Source organism: Schistocerca americana, chromosome 5 (genome assembly GCF_021461395.2).
Source record: "Schistocerca americana isolate TAMUIC-IGC-003095 chromosome 5, iqSchAmer2.1, whole genome shotgun sequence".
NCBI classification, from domain to species: Eukaryota; Metazoa; Arthropoda; class Insecta; order Orthoptera; family Acrididae; genus Schistocerca; species Schistocerca americana.
Window position 1 is genome coordinate 531,144,868 of NC_060123.1, and position 20,907 is coordinate 531,165,774.

The following is a 20,907-nucleotide window of genomic DNA, read 5'->3' on the forward strand; positions in this document are numbered from 1 at the left end:
TGCCACTCTCAACATTTCAAGTGTTGTAGAGCACTTGATTTCATTTTTCAAACAAAATTTGATGCAAATTCTTTGCTCCATTTTTTATAATAATCAAAAATCGCCAAGCACACTAAAAGACATCTAACCCTTCTATCTGTCAAAAACAAACGAAGTACACTGTACACTTGCAACTGTGAACATATGTTCGGGACATATGTACCAACATCACAAAAATAAGATCAATAATCAATTGTATGTTGCCCGTGCATTTTGAAAAGTCACCTTACTGTTTGAACAGCCCTTGTATACTGAGAATGTATGCAGCACGTAAATCTTGAAGACACTACAGGGCAAACAACACACCAACCAAACCAGCCAAGACTGTCCCAGGCCTAGAAGCATCAGAACAGATTTCATATATTTGAGTGCTGCATTAACTGTTGTAAATTAATATTAAATATAACTGCTAGAAGAGCCATTCTTGTATTTACTTGAAACCAGTATGATAATGGGACTTCAACTAACTGGGGCAGAAGCTGGCTCCCCCACTGGATAAGGACTCATATTTTGTCTCCAACACATACTATGTTTGCTTTCACATGGATTCCAAATGGTATCATTGTTTGTTTGTAAATTTCATTTGTTTGAGCAGTCACTCAACCAGATGTAATTCCTCGACAAGAACCCATACAGCTGATACTCCATGAGGAGCTAACCACTCTCAGTACAGGGTTTGGTGTGGGACTGTTTCTGTACTCAATCAGACTAGACAAAGACTTTCATAGTCTTTTAACATAAGGTCTTGCTGATCCACACACATATGATGCACAACCATTTTCAGTACGTGAAAGACAAATATAGTCATTAAAATTTGAAGCCAGCACACAGGATCCACTCCTCCAACATCTTTAGTGTCAGTTGTAACTGAATTTTTGCTGTTGAAGGGTGAAGCAGTTGCAAAACATAACAAAGTCTTTTGCAAAGAGAATTGTAGGAAACCATCCTCTAGTGGAACCTGTTTGACATAGTTCCCAAGTTTGCTGCCTGAAATGATGAAGAACAATATCAAAATGGGAAGGTATTTCTGGGTGCCTCATATGTGGAGATGTCTGTGGATGTTAGGCCTTCTTAGGATCAAAAAACGCATCTATGTAGATTATGTAGGAAAACCTGCTGTATAGTTGCCTCTAACAAGGTCAGGTTACCAACGGTGAGACAATACCTCCTGAAACCACACTGGATGTACACTTTGTGATCAAAAGTATCCAGACACCACCAAAAACATATGTTTTTCATATTAGGTGCTTTGTGATGCCACCTACTGCCAGGTACTCCATATCAGCTACCTCAGTAGTCATTAGATATCATGAGGGAGCAGAATGGAGTGCTCTGCAGAACTCAAACACTTCAAATGTGATCAGGTGATTGGGTGTCACTTATGAAATATGCCTGTATGCGAGATTTCCACATTCCTAAACATCCCTAGGTCCACTGTTTCTGATGCGATAGTGAAAAGGAAACGTAAAGGGACATGTACAACACAAAAGCCTACAGGCCGACCTCATCTGTTGACTGACAGAAACCACCGACAGATGAAGAGGGACATAATGTGTAATAGGCAGACATCTATCCAGACCATCACACAGGAATTCCATATTACATCAGGATCCACTGCAAGAACTTACAGTGCCAAACGACACCTCGCTTGGTGTAAGGAGCGTAAACAATGGATGACTGAACAGTGGAAAAACGTTGTGTGGGGTCACGAATCACAGTACACAATGTGGTGATCCAATGGCAGGGTGTGGGTATGGCGAATGCCCTGTGAATGTCATCTGCCAGCATGTGTAGCACCAACAGTAAAATTCAGGGGTGGTGCGGTCGTGTTTTTCATCAAGGGGCCTTGCACCCCTTGTTGTTTTGCATGGCACTATCACAGCGCAGGCCTACATTGATGTTTTAAGCACAATCTTGCTTCCCACTGTTAAAGAACAATTCGGGGATGGCGAATGCATCTTTCAACACAATATAGCACCTGTTCATAGTGCATGGCCTGTGGTGGAACGTTACTGGATAACTTCATGTAACGGACTTGCTTGCACAGAGTCCTGACCTGAATCCTATATAACATCCTTTGGATGTTGTGGAGCGCCGACTTCATGCCAGACCTCACTGACCGACATTGATACCTCTCCTCAGTGCAGCAATCCATGAAGAATGGGCTGCCATTGCCCAAGAAACCTTCCAGCACCTGATTGAACGTATGCCTGTGAGAGTGGAAGCTGTCATCAAGGCTAAGTAAGGGTGGGCCAACACCATATTGAATTCCAGCATTACTGATGGAGGGCACCCTGAACTTGTAAGTAATTTTGAGCCAGGTGTCCGGATACTTTTGTTGACATAGCGTATATAGGATGACAAAAGAGTTTCCATTCGAAGGCTGTACTGTTCAGCATCTGTATGCCAATCAGGCAACATCACTGTGATCATTAAGGCAACCGTCCCACTGATGCCTGGGGTTGAAGATACCCATTTAGTAAAACACCGTGTCTTGCTGTGTGAAGAAGCCCATAACTGCCTGTTGCAAATCCTTAGCCGACAAGAATCGTCGACCCTTCAAGGCCTTTTTTATGGGACTGAAAGCCTGATAATTGCATGAGGAGAGATGAGGACTATTGAGTGGATGTTCAAGTGTCTCCCCCCTACAGTTGGCATAAATTCTGCATTACGGCATCTGCAATATGAGGGCGCCTTACATCAAATTGCGACTAGCAAGAACTCAGTGCACAATGGTGATGTTCGACACACATGCAGCCTCATACATTTTCTTCATTCTGCAATGGATGTCTACCAGTGTTTGTCCTCCAACAGCCAAGAAAATAATAATGGCACATTTGTCGCTCTTGGAGACACATGGTAATAACACAGCCATAGTTCATGTTTCCGCATTTAGCGAATCCATATCACTGATCACTTCCCAGTGAGCAGTTTCAGTGAGGGTGAGATAGCATACAGAAAGCCTGATGGATGACATTAATGCAATAGCAATGCTAGCCAATGTTCAAAAGACGTAATCCCTCACTCCATACAGATCTCAACACCTGTCCCATGGGGTCATGTGATGAGTGTCTCATAGCATATTGAGTTAAATCTTTACAATGGAGGAATGTATAGGGAAACTGTCTGATCTGTTTATTTACAATCTCACTGCCTAGGCCTTTTTGTAGTGGTAAGTAAAGGAAACAAACTGTTATTCTACATGACACTTGCATTGCAACTGTTTGCAACATGGTGTTTAGGAAAAGAGGCCAGATGTGGTATTTGTTATAGAAAAATATGGCCACTTTTCTTTTAAGTTCCTCTCCATTGACGTCATCTTCTAGGACACAACAACCCCTTAGCACAGACGTATCATTATCTTTGGAACAGGGTTTCACTTCTATCAACAGCTTCAGTTCTCTCATCTGAACTCGTTCATGTTCCACTGGCATATGGATGCCATTTCACTGTTGAGACTTTTGTTACAAATCCTCTTTCCTTCTGTTTACATGAATTTTTGATGTGTAGGGATACAGTTTTGGCACTCGGGGGCAGACTGCGTGTTCCACATTTCCTACTGAAGAAATCTCATAACATCTGTAAGACAAAATATGACCTGATGACTTCAGTGCATTTTGTTTAGTTTTCTTTTCTCTGTAGCCTGTTCCTTACACAAAGATGACAAACAATGCTTCTGTTGAGGGTTTCTGTACTGCAGCTATCATTTTCCTTCAGTAATGGTTTGCATAACACTTTTTGCTTTGTTGTCATCTTGGAGGATGTTGCAATGACAAGTGGTATAGTGTCAACAGCTTCTATATATTACCGTGAAACGTTCACACACTTCAATTGCCTCAGTTTGTGTCACTAAATTAATCCTCACAACATGTTTCTTCAAGAATGAAACAAAGACTGTTTTTCTTTGTAGATCTTCATTGTGCCAGCATATGTGGAGCTCCTGGCTTGTAGGCAGCATTGTGATTTGGAACCCAAGATGGTGTGGTCATACTTTTATCACCTCTAAGAATACAATGGGTTTGGAATGAACACTGTAATCCTTTGGCAGGTAAACCAAATCTTCATATGTAAAGGTAAAACTTGTGAGCTAAACTCAAGTATAAAGACAGCTGTTTTCTCTAGTTTATTACTGATCCTGTTCTTGTTAACATGAATTTAATACACACCTTCTGTCTCCTACTTTTACTGTTAATCTACTGCAAAACTTTCATAAGATCTCTATTGACTATGTAAGTTGCAGAAACTGGGTATTCACCTAGGTTGTTACTTTTGGGAGTTGGCTGTCTGGATGGAAGTAGCTGTTTCTATGAGTAGTAGCCATTTCACTGATTTTAAAGTTCTTACCAACATGTCCTATTCCTTCTGTATGTAGAAAGGAGGCACCTTTTCAAATGATCCCTCCTTCCACTTTATAATAAAAAAAACACATTATAGCATGTTCAAAAATGGTTCAAATGGCTCTGAGCACTATGGGACTCAACTTCTGAGGTCATCAGTCCCCTAGAACTTAGAACTACTTAAACCTAACTAACCTAAGGACATCACACACATCCATGCCCGAGGCAGGATTCAAACCTGCGACCGTAGCGGTCTCGCGGTTCCAGACTGTAGCGCCTAGAACTGCACGGCCACTCCAGCCGGCATTACAGCATGTGATCTGAGACTTGTTTTGGACAAATATATTATACTAGAACTGACATGAGATTACATTTTCATGCAATTTGGGTGCAAAGATCCTGAGAAATCAGTACCCAAAACAACCACCTCCGGCCGTAATAACGGCATTGAGTCAAACAGAGCTTGGATGGCGCGTAAAGATACAGTTGCCCATGCAGCTTCAACACGATACCACAGTTCATCAAGAGTAGTGACTGGCGTATTGTGATGAGCCAGTTGCTCGGCCACCACTGACCAGATGTTTTCAGTTGGTGAGAGATCTGGAGAATGTGCTGGCCAGGGCAGCAGTCGAACATTTTCTGTACCCAGAAGGGCCTGTACAGGACCTGCAACATGCGGTCGTGCATTATCCTGCTGAAATATAGGGTTTCGCAGGGATCAAATTAAGGGTAGAGCCACAGGTCGTAACACATCTGAAATGTAGCGTCCACTGTTCAAAGTGCTGTCAATGCGAACAAGAGGCAACCGAGACACGTAACCAATGGCACCCCATACCATCACGCCGGGTGATACGCCAGTATGGCGATGACAAATACACGCTTCCAATGTGCGTTCACCGCGATGTCACCAAACACAGATGCGACCATCAAGATGCTGTAAACCGAACCTGGAATCATCCGAAAAAATGATGTTTTGCCATTCGTGCACCCAGGTTCGTTGTTGAGTACACCATTGCAGGTGCTCCTGTCTGTGATGCAGCGTCAAGGGTAACCGCAGCCATGGTCTCTGAACTGATAGTCCATGCTGCTGCAAACGTCGTCAACCTGTTCGTGCAGATGGTTGTTGTCTTGCAAACATCCCCACCTGTTGACTCAGGGATCGAGACGTGGCTGTACGATCTGTTATAGCCATGCGGATAAGATGCCTGTCATCTTGACTGCCGAGGCCGTTGGGATCCAGCACGGCATTCCGTATTACCCTCCTGAACCAGCCAATTGCATATTCTGCTAACAGTCATTGGATCTCGACCAACGCGAGTGGCAATGCCGCGATACGATAAACAGCAATCACGATAGGCTACAATCCAACCTTTAAAGTCGGAAACATGATGGTACGCATTTCTGCTCCTTACACGAGGCATCACAACAACATTTCACCAGGAAACGCCGGTCAACTGCTGTTTGTGTCTGAGAAATCGGTTGGAAACTTTTCTCATGTCAGCACGTTGTAGGTGTCGCCACCAGCGCCAACCTTGTGTGAATGCTCTGAAAGGCTAATCATTTGCATATCACAGCATCTTCTTCCTGTCTGTTAAATTTTGCATCTGTAGCACGTCATTTTTGTGGTGTAGCAATTTTAATGGCCATTAGTGTATTAGCCACTCCAAGATTGTATGTTAAACAGGAGGTTAAAATTGCCTGATGAATAACCTGGACTATTGGAAGTGCTTTTATTTGAAGCAGTGAACTCCATACATGTCCCACGAGTAGCTAGAGAACACACATGTCCACCCAATCAGGGTCCCACTTATCTGGTAAGACGGGTGCAATTAGGATGCCCCAGAGGTTAGCTACTGCTCTGTCTCAAAAGAAATCTTGATATAGAGGTGTTCTTTTTATCTTTTACTGTAGAAATTGAGGTTTGTATCATCAAAATGACCCAAGCAGTTAAGCAAATATTCCCATTTCCTGTGATACAAAAATGACCCAGAGAGCACATGTAGCTTATGGAATGATAGGGGAGAAGTACCCCCATGATAACACTTGCATTATCCTAACTGAGGATTTTTTTTTTCTAATTTCAATTCCATAAAATCTCTAAAACAGAAAAACCATTGTGGTTATAAATATTTCTGAGACTAGTGATAACTGACATTAGAAAACAGACAAGCAAATTGTTTATTGAAATTAAAATAACTGTTTTTGAAATTCTACAATGCAACTGGGCATTCAAGACGAGGCTACTTCAAGTAAAAAAGACAATATTAAATCTTGCTACACTGCAGTCAACAAGTTCTATTTCTGTAAATCCTGAGTGTAGCGGTTTTTTGCTCCTAGTTTTTGAGCATATAATAACAGATGTTTAATACTAATTCTTTATCTGGTGTAAATATCTGATTTCAAAAACATCACATTATTCATTTCCTAATGAAAGTCTCCTGAATAATAACATTAGACTTCAAACAGTAGAACACATAAACCACATGTCAATCAGTTCAAGTAGTTGGCAGGGTCCCTACCTGTAGTGCTCTTCCTTTTCAGCCCTGGTGTATAAGACACAAAGCAGACCTTTCAGACAACACACGATCATCTTTATAAGTGTCTTTAAGTTGGACTACTAACTTAAAATATTACTTCTTAGAAAATGTCAATTAACCGCAAGCAGAGTTCCCTATTATTTAGTATTGTCACGCTAATGATTAAACTAAGCAACAATTCCATTAAGATATTATTTTCTTCATTTCTCATCCACAAATTCCCAGTAACGGCAAAAAATATTCACAAACGATAAACAGGCTGTGCTCCTACAGCAATAAATACGCACAAACGATAAACGGGCTGTGCTCCTAGTTTTTTAAATGCTGGATTCCTTCTTCAGGGCAGGAAAGAGGATACGTTAGCTGCGGAAGAGGCGGGAATGAAAATGAAGCATGTTACATACAATCCAACTTGAGTGGGAACCATTTTGCTGAGGGAGGAAAGGAGACAAATATTAGTGTGTAGTAATTCAATGTTACTACATAAATAAACCCTGTACCAAAGCTATTACTTATTTACACATTATCTTTGACCTGTTCCTCTGACAGGTTCCTCTTATCTTCACCTACCTTTTTCCTCAAGTGGGTTCCTCTTAACATGGGTTCTAAGTTACCTGCTACCTGTCCCTCTACTATACATTCTCTCTTCTACCATCAAGAAAGAATCTTGGATTCCAAAAGCTATGATTACAGACTATCATTCATTATCTACATCTATCAGAGGTACTGGGGTTGTACCACCAGAAGAAAAGAAATAAACATTACAATTTATCTTATGACAAATTCCAGCACAGTTACTGGCCATATGTACACCAAAATATACAAATCTGTTCATAATCTGTTGTTTAATACCATTACAATTACCCAATTCTATCTGTTGCATTATGCTTTTTTACTTTTCTTGAACTGCTAATCACATCAACCAACGTATTACAGATGCCCTAATGTTTAACATTCAATACAAACCCATGTTTTGAAATACAAGAGCCAGAAATGGCAGTCACCACAAATGATCTTGTTTGAGACATACATCATCTGAATACTAGAACTCACTAGCCAGAGAGTCCCATTCAACCTTCCTATTTCAGTCAATTTTCCATAATTGAGTGCTGCCTGTGATTGCCTTGTGAAATCGCATGTCTGTCTGTACAATAATATTGACATAAAAGAAGCAATTACTAACTTTGTGCACAACAGTAAGCAGTACTAATTAAACACATAATTTCATGTTTATAAGTGTGGTTGCTGTTGCTTTCATTATTATGGAAACTATTAACTAACACAACTTTAGCAGTATATACATCATGGCACAATTACTTTATTCACAAAGCTTTCCAGATGAACAAACCTTATTCTATAATCTCACTGAAATATATAATATGGAAAAATATTTTTTAGAGTCTATCTTTGAAGATAATGACAAGAGGCTTACAGGACATTTGCTCACTAAAGAAATTTGTTGTCAAGAACCAACATCACTCAAAAAAAAAAAAAAGTATTATTAATAAAGGTACGTCTTGAAGGCGAAACAGCTTACACTGTACTTCACTCAGTCCACTATCCTTCTCAGTCTAAGTGTTGCACAGAAAGACATGGGGTATTCGGCCATAAAATCTTTGACCACCTATGATGTAAAGAACTTAATGGGTGGAGGGGGAGAGAGGGAGGAGAGGGGGTATGTGTGAATAGAGAGAGGGAGAGGGAGAGGAAGAGGAAGAGAGAGGGAGAGGGAGAGGGGGAGGGTGTGTGTGTGTGTGTGTGTGTGTGTGTGTGTGTGTGTGTGTGTGAGAGAGAGAGAGAGAGAGAGAGAGAGAGAGAGAGAGAGAGACAGACAGACAGACAGAGACAGAGAGAGAGAGAGTAGCTTTATGTGGCTCTGTGGGCCGTGTGTGGTCAAGGCTCAGCCTGTCTTGGCTTTGCTCATTTTTGAATGTACTCGGTACAGTGTGACATTTCATGTGTTGCATTAGCATTTTTCGGTTGGCACAACTCTCTTCAGTTCGGCAGAATCATTGTGTCAGCTCTCTTTACCCTTCCCTATTTGTTTGTGGTATGAAGGACGTTCACTGATCCAGTGGCTGCTTGCACAAAAAAAGGCAGTCTAGTATCATCACAAGTCTTTAAAAATGAATGAAAATGGCAGAAGAGATGGATGAGAATTCTGTATATTTATTATGCAGTCACATAATTGACAATTACTGCAAATTTGCTCTGAGATGGTGGTGGTGGTGGTGGTGGTTGTTAGTGTTTAACGTCCCGTCGACAACAAGGTCATTAGAGACGGAGCGCAAGCTCGGGTTAGGGAAGGATTGGGAAGGAAATCGGCTGTGCCCTTTCAAAGGAACCATCCTGGCATTTGCCTGAAATGGTTTAGGGAAATCACGGAAAACCTAAATCAGGATGGCCAGAGACGGGATTGAACCGTCGTCCTCCCGAATGCGAGTCCAGTGTGCTAACCACTGCGCCACCTCGCTCGGTAAATTTGCTCTGAGACAATATTACTATATCATGCAGAAAGAATTTAAAGATTCGGTTAACAACGAATTAACAAAAAATTACAACCCTAAACAGAAGGGATTCATCATTCTGTACATCACGAAGCACTTTGTGTTAAAACTGCAGGCATAGAGCACTTGAAGAAATTGGCAGTACAAATAGTAAAATATCTGAAGTCTTACACATCATACCACTGTCAATTGCAAGAGATTTTGATGGAACTGATTGAAGAGTATGTAGACTATATATTACTGCAAAGTATGTTGGTTAAGTCAAGGGGCATGCCTGGAATGATTTTTCGATTTAAAATACTCTAGCGATGAATCTATAAAGGGAAAAGGATTGCAGAATTAAAATTAGAATGTCTGCAACTGATTGCAGACCTCACATTTTAAGTTGATTTGACTGCATACTGCCAACAGTAAGATACTAAAAGGTAAGAAAAAACCTATTTCTGATTTGGAGGGGATGCATTTAAAAAGAAAATTGCTTTGTAGAAGGGACAAATTCCAACAAACACAGTCCTGTTTCCTAAACTCAATAGCCTTACAGAAAACACAGGGTTTGAAGAATTCATTGCAGCCTTAAAAGAATTATAATGATAGGTTTCAAAACATTTTGAGGACACTGTCAATCTTACATCAGTTTTCAAGCTGTTTCTGTGATCATTTACAATTGGAAGTGGCCATGTACATGAGCAGATGCAACTGATTGATCTTCAATGTAAGTACTGTTTTAAAGAAAAATCCTTTGACATTAAAGCTCCCCAGCACTTCTACATTACTTTTTTCAGATACACTTTCCATGCCTCCCTCCGCATTGAGGTTGCAAAAGTGCAATAATATTTCGATCAACATGTGTGTGTGTGTGTGTGTGTGTGTGTGTGTGTGTGTGTGTGTGAAAGACCTTTCTACGGTTACGAAACATCAAGATTATGTGGCAATGTGAGTGCGAAAAATTTGTGAAATTATCTACTTCTGTCAGTATGCTGGCAGTTTATCCAAGATAAAAATTATATTCTGTCTTCAGTGCACCAAAAACAATTAAGCAATACTGAAAATTTATTTCACTTGTGATCTATGTTGTTGTGAAATATGAAAAAAAGTCATATGCAGTGTGACTGCATTGTTATCTAAATATGACCCCTCCCACCACTCAGAAATCATGGTGTGGTAGTGGGGGAAGTATGCAGCCACCATGGTGAGCACAATGGCACTCATTCCGGGGCATGGCTCTTGAGCCAAATTCTGGGCTGTCCCTGCTTTAGATTATTATTATTATTATTATTATTATTATTATTAAGCATTACAATCCATGAAGGCTTTTTGCTGCAGAATGGACAATGTTGAACCACTTTGCTCTGTCTTTACAAGTAATTTAGATAATCATGTAAATTATACAATGCAGGCTTTCATGCTTAGTATATGTGTACTTGGTGATTATTGTTCTATGGGCATTAGCCCATGGTCCAAGGCATAAATCTCTGCGAAGTTTCATCTTCTAATGAGGCATCATTATAGGCTATAACAAATCCGAAAGTGAAGGTATGTATAAATAGTTCAGTTTGTTGAGCTTGTTTCAGACTGTAACTGCTGTTTGAATCATTATAGCTTCTGATGATGTCTCCAGCACTTGAAGAGGGGGAAAAAATAATTAAAAAATAACTTAAAAAAAGACGTTAGGCAGAGAAATATGCCTCAGACCACAACCTAATGTCCATAAAACATAAGTCACCTAATATGTAAATTGCAGCATATTGTCATAATTTTCACTGAGAAAATGGACTGTAATTGTAAGACTGACTTAATAACATTCTAGCAAGAGGTCTCAATTATGACCCATAAAACATGAAAACAGCTCAAGTAAAATAAACTTCACCCAGTATTATTGACTAACAACACTGAAAACAGGCTAACTGCATTTCAGTGAACACTGCTGTATAACATTAAAAATTGTTGCAATTGAATCTCAACTCAAAACAATTTTTTGTAGAATATGAGACAATATTTACAGAAACACACACTATGTCAGATGGATGGTGTGGTGAATAACTTGTCATCTACACATACATTCTGATCTAGGCTTAAATTATTTCTGTTACATCACACATCAGGCACAGACATACAAATAAATCTCTTAAGAAGCTCTGACAACATAATTTAATTGGATGGACAAAAAATCTACTCACCAAGCAACAGCACAACACACATATAAAAAACTGTTGTGATTGGCAAGCTTTCAGAGCCAGTGGCTCCTTCTTCACGCAGATGGATTGAAGGGGAAGGAATAAACGTGAAGAAAAAGGACTGGAGAGGTCTAGGAAAAGAGGTAGATCTTGGGAAAGTCACACAGAACCATAGGTCTGGGGAGACTAGCCTTTCCTTCTCATCCCATATGGTAAGTCTCCCCTAACCCGCGGTTCAGGGTGACTTTCCCAAAATCTACCCCTTTTCATAAACTTCTCCAGTTCTTTTCCTTCACATTTCTTCCTTCCCCTTCAGCTCATTGACTGAAGAAGGAGCCACTGGCTCTGAAAACTTGCAGGTCACAACAGTCTTTTATGTGTGTATTCTGCCGCCGCTTGGTCAGTAGATTTTTTATGTATCCAATTAAATAAAACTATAATATTATGCATTCTACTGAGGTTTACAGTGGTTGAAACAGATTAAGAAACTAGTTCCATTTTCCAGGATATGCCAATTAAACCTGGAAAGTAGTCACTTTACTAAGTAAATTCTTTTACACACAGTTCTTGTCAATCTAGTTATATGACAGCAATAATGAGGAGGGTAACACAATAGTGTCACTATGGATTTGTATTAATTTGGAGCCAGGTTCAATGGATAGCTTGGATTTGATTCTCTCTTATTCAGCTAAATCATTTTTGGTGAGTACGGAAACAATTTCTTTAATCAAAGGACCATGGTCAGTTCTTTCCCCAATTCTAACAAAAACTGAGAGTGTGGGATAGGAAAGGGGTGAGAAGGGAGGGTGCAGAACAGCACTGAATAGACAAGTCAATGTCCCAAATAACAATGTTGAAAATATTCACAGATCGAAAATAAAGTGCTGATACAGAGATGAGTGAATTCATCCAGATAGCACAGCAGAAATAGACGTAATAAAATTCTATACTGACCCTGTTCATGACAAGAAATATCTGTACCATTTATAGGAACACTTCCATCTGCAGCATTTACAGGAACAGTTTCATCAGTAGATAATGACTTTGTATGTACTGTTCTGTCAACTTGCTTAGACTTCTGTACTTTCTTTGGTGGCTGTATGACAGAGTTCTGAGTACTACACGATTCCACACTAAAATCATGCTGATCTGATGTAGCAGCTGATGATTTTTTGTATGGAGTGACAAGCAATGGCTGGAGAGATTCTTGTTCACAGGCATCACTCTGCAGATGCAATGGTACGTTATTTCCATTGAGAATAACTCTGAAATACTGTGATGCAGGGTTAGACACACTGCTGTCTCGACTGCTGGAGATATAATTCAAAGCTGATTGATCAAGTGATATGCCCATAACAGATAAAGGGTTCTGAGACGACACTGCACATCCTGCATGCTTGTGTTCAACAAATAAATTTATGTCTGGAAAACTCTGCTTGCAGCCTCCACATATATGCACATCATCTGTGGTGTTTAATGATGGGGCAATCCTCTGGAGCTGTGCAGCAATCCCTGGATTCAAGTGAACTGTAACAAACAAAAAAAGATAAGAAAACTGAGATCATAAAACCAGTTAACTCATAAGTATTTTACAATTATGTATTAGCTGCTGTGTGTGTGTGTGTGTGTGTGTGTGTGTGTGTGAGAGAGAGAGAGAGAGAGAGAGAGAGAGAGAGAGAGAGAGAGAGAGAGAGAGAGGGGGAGAGAGAGAGGGGGGGGGGGCACATTGGCTAACAGGAAGTGCTGCAAAATGGTTCATTATCTTATATCTCTGGCACGAAAAAAAGGGTGTTATTAGGAAAGAGACATGTATTAAGCTATCAGACAACATCCAACTGGGAACTAATTACATGTTGGATCCCACAAGATTCCATCTTAGGGCCCTTACTTTTCCTTGTGTATATCAATGACCATTCATCAGTAACATTACCAGATGCCAAGTTTGTTTTGTTTGCCGATGATACAAACATTGCAATAAATAGCAAATCAAGTGTAGTCTTAGAAGGACTGGCTAATAAAATATTTGTGGACATTAATCACTGATTCTTAGCCAAACTAACTTTGAAAAAAACTACATGCAATTCGGAAATTGTAAGAGGTGTCCCCCATATGCCTAACACATGATAATAAGCAGATAGAAGAAGTGGACAGTGTTAAATTCTTGGGATTACAGCTTGATAATAAATTCAACTGGGAGGAGCACACCACAGAACTGCTGAAGCATCTAAACAAATTTCTATTTGCAATGTGAATTCTGTCAGACATAGGGGATATAAAAATGAAAAAGCTGGCATACTATGCTTACTTTCACTCCATAATGTCATATGGGATTATTTTTTGGGGTAACTCATCAAGCCAAGCTAAAGTTTTCCAGGCACAAAAATATAAGAGTTATATGTGGTGTGAACTCAAGAACATCCTGCAGAGGCCTGTTTAGTGAACTAGGGATACTAAATACTGTTTCCCAATATATTTATTCCTTAATTAAATTTGTCAATAAGTATTGCAGTAGTTCTATTATATGTTTATTACCTCAAAAATAAAAATAAAGAAACATTTTTTAAATTTTAAGTTCAGTGCATTAATGCAATTTTAGTAAATGAGTGTTGTAAAATGATCCTTTCATATAGTTTTCATTTTAAAAAATGACAATCATACCACTTTGGACCTGTGGAAGGTACATTAGCTTATTTAGAATGAAATTTTCACTCTACAGCGGAGTTGTAAATATTTGACATGTATTATTGTTTTTCTGACATGACTTCCTCACTACGGGTCACCTGGAATGCAAGTAAATCTAATCTAATCTAATCTAAAAATGAGATGAACATGAGTAGTGTGCCATTAATTTAGGCATTAACAGCTAATGTTTCAAAGTGCGTGTGTAAACAGATTGGACAAAAATAGGGAAACACCATAATAAACATGTGCATGAACATAAATGCAAATGGTAGCCAAGCCTGCAGGTTTCGTTGTTGTATCTGATCTCAAATTACACCTGTGCAACGTTCTCAATATGCTGCAAGTCTCAGTCTTAGTCAGAACAGTGTCTTGTGTAGTTGTGAGTGCATTACATCAGAGCTAAGAGAATTCTAACGTGGGCAAATTGCTGGCGCTTGTAGGGTGATTGCTTCTGTACCCAAGGTGGCCAAAGTGTTTTGCATTTCAAGAGGTATTGTATCAAAGATATATACTACACACACGAAAAGTAGTAAAACACCATCATGGGACGAAACCTAGGTCAATGTACCAAACAGTTACTTGCAACCAGCTGGCTGTGTGATTCTTATGTTGAAACTTGTATATAGTTGCTGAGAGCCAGTCATATTTAAAACTATATGACTGGAAGCTGTTTTGAATGCTAACAGGTTTCCTACACTGTGTTAAGCTTGGTAATATGTTATGTTCTTGCTGTTTCCATATTCTTGTCCCTGTTTAAATGAGCATTGTACACAATGCTTAAATCCTCAATAAACTAAATCTTTAATAATTATGAGGGTGAGTCAAATGAAAACCTTAAATATTTTTTTAAATGTTATTTGTTGTGTAGAAGTGGTACAAATCTGTATCAATTTTCAACATATTCTCCCCCACACTCAGTGCAAGTCCTCCAGCACTTACAAAGTGCATAAATTCCTTTGGAAAAAAATTCTTTTGGTAGTCCGCGCAACCACTCATGCACTGTGTGGTGTACCTCTTCATCAGAACAGAACTTCTTTCCTCCCATTGCGTCTTTGAATGGTCCAAACATATGGAAATCACTGGCGAGTATGGTGGATGAGGAGGTTCTGTTCGAAACTTCTTTGATTTTGGTAATTAGGAATGGCACCATTCTTTGCTTGCTCTCTTCGTTTCCGGTTTGTGGAAGTGAACCCAGGTTTTGTCCCCAGTAACAATTCTTACAAGGAACCCATCACCTTCTCATTCAAAGCGCCGAAGAAGTTCTTCATAAGCATCAACACTACGTTCTCTCATTTCATGAGTCAGCTACCATGGCACCCATCTTGCAGACACTTTGTGAAACTAGAGCACATCATGCACAATGTGGTGTGCTGTCCCATGACTAATCTGTAAACAAGCTGCAATGTCATTCAGTGTCACTCGGCGGTTTTCCTTCACTATGGCTTCAACTGCTGCAATGTCCTGTGGAGTCACAAATTGTGCCTGACCTGGACGAGGAGCATCTTCCACTGAATTCACACCATTTGTGAACTTCCTACTCCATTCATAGACTTGCTGCTGTGACAAACATGCATCACCGTACTGAACTTTCATTCGTCGATGAATTTCAATAGGTTTCGCACCTTCACTACGCAAAAACCAAATAACAGAACGCTGTTCTTCCTTGGTGCAAGTCGCAGATGGGGCAGTCATCTTTATGCTGATACAGCGGCGGTATGTGTGCATCTGCACTATGCTGCAACCTACAGGCCATTCTGCACGCTGTTTGTAGCACGCTTACCAACTTAAAGGATAACGGCGCAAAATTTCGATCTGTTATTACAAATTTAAGGTTTTCCTTTGACTCACCCTCATATATGTCAACTTGTCTGGCCTCAAACCACTTTTTTCTTTGTTAATTTATTCTTCTGTCTATTGTGATACTGAAATAGTTATTCCTTATGCCCATAGGCAGAAATATAACCACTTTCAAATGTCAATATATCTGATAGATTACTTCCTGGAAATTCAATTATTGACTTGTCCCATTTTTACCTCATTTTGAGAACATTACAACAATATCTGGAACAGGCCATTTCAAGGAGTGGAATGCATGAAACAGTAAATTTGTCAAACAGATAACAAAAGATGCACTTAAGGTTAGATTTGTGGATCAGCTTTTTGGAATACAGTTTTTGAGCTGCTTCTTCAGTTTTTGTATTGTATGAACTTAACTGAAGGATCTGCAGTAGATGTAGATAGTCTACTGGTAGTTTTTAATTTGTGGTATCATACCCAGAAATGATCAGGGTCCTTTGGTAAGAGCCAAGTGGAGGGTCCCAACAAGAGGTTCCCTCGGTCCTGTGATGATCTTGGCTACAGATTTCTGGACTTGTGTTATGGGATACAGAATTGTAGGATTCCTCTTGATAGCTCAGCAGTGCACTACACAAAGCAAGCAGCTAGTAGGGTAACACTGCACCTGTGAAGTGCGCATTTTTTTATGGCTAGGTGATAGTTTAAGGTTCTCAGCTGAATGCTCGGCAGTCAATTCACAGAGAGAAAAAGTAGATCATGTACAAAGTAAAGACACTTCAAATGTCAAAACTTCAACTGTAGATTGATAAAGTGACAAAGTCCCTGAATTTACTGTGCTCAAAGAAAGCTGTCACACTCAAATTATGCTCACAATTGAGAGATGAATAAACACTGAAGGATAAACCTCCAAAATATTGAATGAGGATGGAATGTATACTCAAAAGAAAGGTAAGACACAATTGGAGGGGGAGTGTTTGTTGCAGTCAACAAAGATATTATTTGTACTGACGTCAAAATTGAGTCTGACTGCTTAGTTATCCAGTAACGAGTAAGCAACCTATCAAGTTAATCATAGAATGTTTTTACAGGGCACCAGATTCCAGTGTAACAGTTGTAGCAACATTCAAAGAAAGTCTACGATCAGCAGTACAGAAGTACACCAATCATGCATTAATAGTTTGAGGTGGCTTGAACTTACTGATTATAGACTGTAATATCTATGGTTTCATCACAGATGACATGGACAGTTGTAAAGTAGTTCAGAATTATTTTTCGAAAAGTCTTGAGCACCTAGTTTGACAACCCAGACACAATAGAAATATTTTAAACCTTGTAGCTACAAACAGGCCTGACCTTATCGACAGTGTCAGTAGCAACAGGGATTAGTGATCAAGATGTCATAGTGACAATGAACACTTAAGTTAATAAAGCCATCACGAAGACTAGGAGAGTTTGTATATTAGAAAGTGAAGATTAGCAATTGTTAAGCATCATATTTAGACAATGACTGGACATCATTCAGTTCCAGTACGACAGACACAGAGGAATTCAGGGCAAAGCTTAAACTGATCATAAGTTGCCCTCTGAAAAAGTATGTTCTAAGTAAAAAAAAACCCACCATGGTTTAATACCAAAATTTGGGAAATGCTGAAGAAACAGATTGTTGCACTCTCAGTTCAAAAAACAATGGAGGGATGTCGACAGGTAAAAATTAGTATAAATTCATGTGTTTATAAAAAGTTGATGAGCGAAACATACAACAACTTCCACCATCATGCTGAGAATTCAAGAAAATTCTGGTCTTACATAAAATCGCTAAGCAGGTCAATGGCTTCTATTCTGTCACTCATCAACCAGTCTGGTGTGGAAATAGGATACAGGAAAATGAGAACTGAAGTTTTAAATTTTTCTTTTAAAAAATTATTCATGCAGGAGGAGCATACAGACATTTCATTGTTCGACCATCGCACAGATTCCCATATGGACGACACAGAAGAAGACATCTGTAGCATTGAGAAGTAACTGAAGAGTTGAAAACAAATAACGCTACAGGTCCAGATGGAATCCCATTTCAGTTTTACAGCGAGTACTCTGTGGTGTTGGCCCCTTAGCTTTCATTTATCGTGAGTCTCTCACCCAGCACAGAGTCCCTACAACTGAACAAAAGCGTATGTGATTTCCGTTTACAAAAAGGATAAAAGAATGGGCACTCACATTATGATCAGCAGTACGGAAGTACACCAATCATGCAACAATAGTCTGAAGTGGCTTCAACTTACTGAGTATAGACAGTGGTATCTATGGTTTCATCGCAGATGACTTGGACAGTCTTGTAAAGTAGTTCAGAATTATTTTCTGAGCATATTTTCTTGAGCTTTTTCTAAGTCAGAATATAATAAATCTCCTTGACACAAGAAAACTTCTGTCCACATATCAGCACTGATCTAGAAAGCATAGTTCACGTGAAATTCAGCTTGCCCTTTTCACAGACCATGGATGAAAAGTAACAGGCAGAGTCCACGCTCCTACATTTCTGGAAAGCATTTGACACAGTGTCCCACTGCAAAACTGTTAGCAAAGATTTAAGCAATCTGAATAGGTTCTGAGGCATTTGAGTGGTTCAAAGACTCTTTAAGTAACAGAAGCCAGTATGTTGTCCTGTATGGTGAGTGTTCATTAGAGACAAGGTACCATTAGGAGTGGCGCAGGGATGTGTGACAAGATCACTCTTGTTCTCTGTATACGTAAGTGATTTGTCGGATAGGGTGAACAGCAATCAGCAACTGTTTGCTCATGATGTAGTGTATGGAAAGTGTCATGATTGAGTGACTATAGGAGGATACATGATAACTTACACATAATTTCTCCTTAGAGTGATAGATGGCAGCTCGCAAGCGGAAAAAATGTAAGTTAATCCACATGAGTAGCAGAAACAATCGTGTAATGTTCAAATATAGTATTACTGATGTGACGCATGACATAGTCACGGCAATTAAATGTCTAGGCATAACATTGCAAATTAATATGAAATGCAACAAGCACATAATGTCAGTAGTAGGGAAGGTGAATGGTCAACTTTGGTTTACTGGAAGGATTCTAGGACTGCGTGGCTCACCTACAAAGGAGGCCACACACGGAACACTCGTGCAACTTGAGTGCTGCTCGAGTGTTCTTGTTGGGAGTGACACTGTAGGAATCAGACAAAAGATGGACATCAGTAATTCTAACTGCCCTTGAACAGAACTATTTCAGATGAAATATTTATTGAAATCTCCCTATACAGTCAGTTTCCATTTATTTCTACCAAGTGTTATCAATACCTACATTCACATTTACATGTACATCCATATTCTGAAAGCCACTGTGAACTGCTTGGCAGAAAGTACTTACCATTCTACCAGTTATTTGGGCCTCTTCCCATTCAACTCATGTATGGAGCACAGTAAGAATGATTGGCTAAATGCCTTTGTGCTTGCCGTAATTAGTGTAATCTTGTCCTTGCAATCACTACAGGAGTGATACATATGTTGCTGTAGGTTATTCTTAGATTTAACTTGAAGCTGGTTCTAGAAACACTGTAAGTGGGATTTCTCAGAATGATTTAGATCTGTCTTCAAGTATCTGCTAGTTCAGTTTCTTCAGCATCACAGTGACACTCTCTCTATGGCTAAACAAATCTGTGAACATTCATGCTGTCCTTCTTTGTATACATTCAATATCCCCTGTTAGTCCTGTTTGGTACAGGTCCCACACGCTTGAGCACTATTCTAGGACAGATTGCATGAGTGTTTTGTAAGCAATCTTCTTTGCAGACTGATTGCATCTTCCTAAATATTCTACCAATGAACCAAAGACTGCCACTTGCTTTTCCTACAACTTAGTCTATGGGATCAATCCATTGCATATCCCTACAAACTGTCACTCCCACATATTTGTATGAGTTGATTGATTCATACTGATACTACAGTCATAGGACACTATGTGCTTTCCTTTTGTGAGCTAGATAACTTTACATTTCTGAAGATTTATGGTAAGGTACCAATTTTGCTTCCATTTTGCTCCCGCACCCCCCCCCCCCCCCCCCCCCAATTTCAGTCCCTTTCACTGAATGGAGTGTTATGTGGTTCCAGACACTGTGTAATAACAGACTTTGTGCATATGGAATACAAAGGGATAGCTGTCAGGTGCAGATGCTCAAGCTAAGTGTACCACAAACTGTTCTATCGTGACAGTTGGTCAGAATGAATGTCAGGAATATTGGTTGCTAGCTGGCAGCCATAGCTTGGCCCATTCTCGTGAAGTAGTGCCATGGGTGACTTGGTAGTAACATATCTTTCCCAACAGTCCTACTCCTGGTGTGTTATGAGATATTGTGCCCAAACGTGGAGTCTATAAAAGGAAATTAAAGCTTTCCACTGACAGTTGATACATATATTGTCAGAATGACCACTACTGTGGCCACCAAGGGACTGGTTTCTAATGAAGTGTTACCACGGAAAGGGGAATCGCTAATTCTGCCACTGTTAGTTATGCAGTATTTGTGTCTCGAAACATGAAAGCACATCAATCTGCTTTCTTCAGGTCTATTGTGGTGGGTGCTCAGTCAGGTAATGGACTGGGTTGGACGTGACAATTGAGAAGAATCACTTGCACAGAAATTGTCATGTATCCTCCATTGAACAGAGGAGAGGAATCTGGAGGTACTGAATGAGACATCAATGGCTGAGCTCGTTGCATGTGCTACAATAAAATGAGTTGGAACACAATTGCTCAATAAACATAGCTTAAGATCTGTAATTACTTGTTCAATTAGATTGCTCTGGTTAGATATTTT

The 20,907-nt window shown here is 39.6% G+C and overlaps 1 protein-coding gene across 4 annotated transcripts in view; it reads right to left on the bottom strand.

Moving 5' to 3' along the window:
• The window catches only part of LOC124616774 (zinc finger protein 714-like), a 306,681-nt gene that overhangs the window by 250,998 nt on the left and 34,776 nt on the right, over window positions 1-20,907 (bottom strand). For all 4 annotated transcript variants that reach the window (XM_047145166.1, XM_047145165.1, XM_047145167.1 and 1 more), the window contains exon 2: window positions 12,549-13,121. In XM_047145166.1, the coding sequence (XP_047001122.1) occupies window positions 12,549-13,121 (573 nt within the window). The remainder of the gene's footprint in view (window positions 1-12,548; window positions 13,122-20,907) is intronic.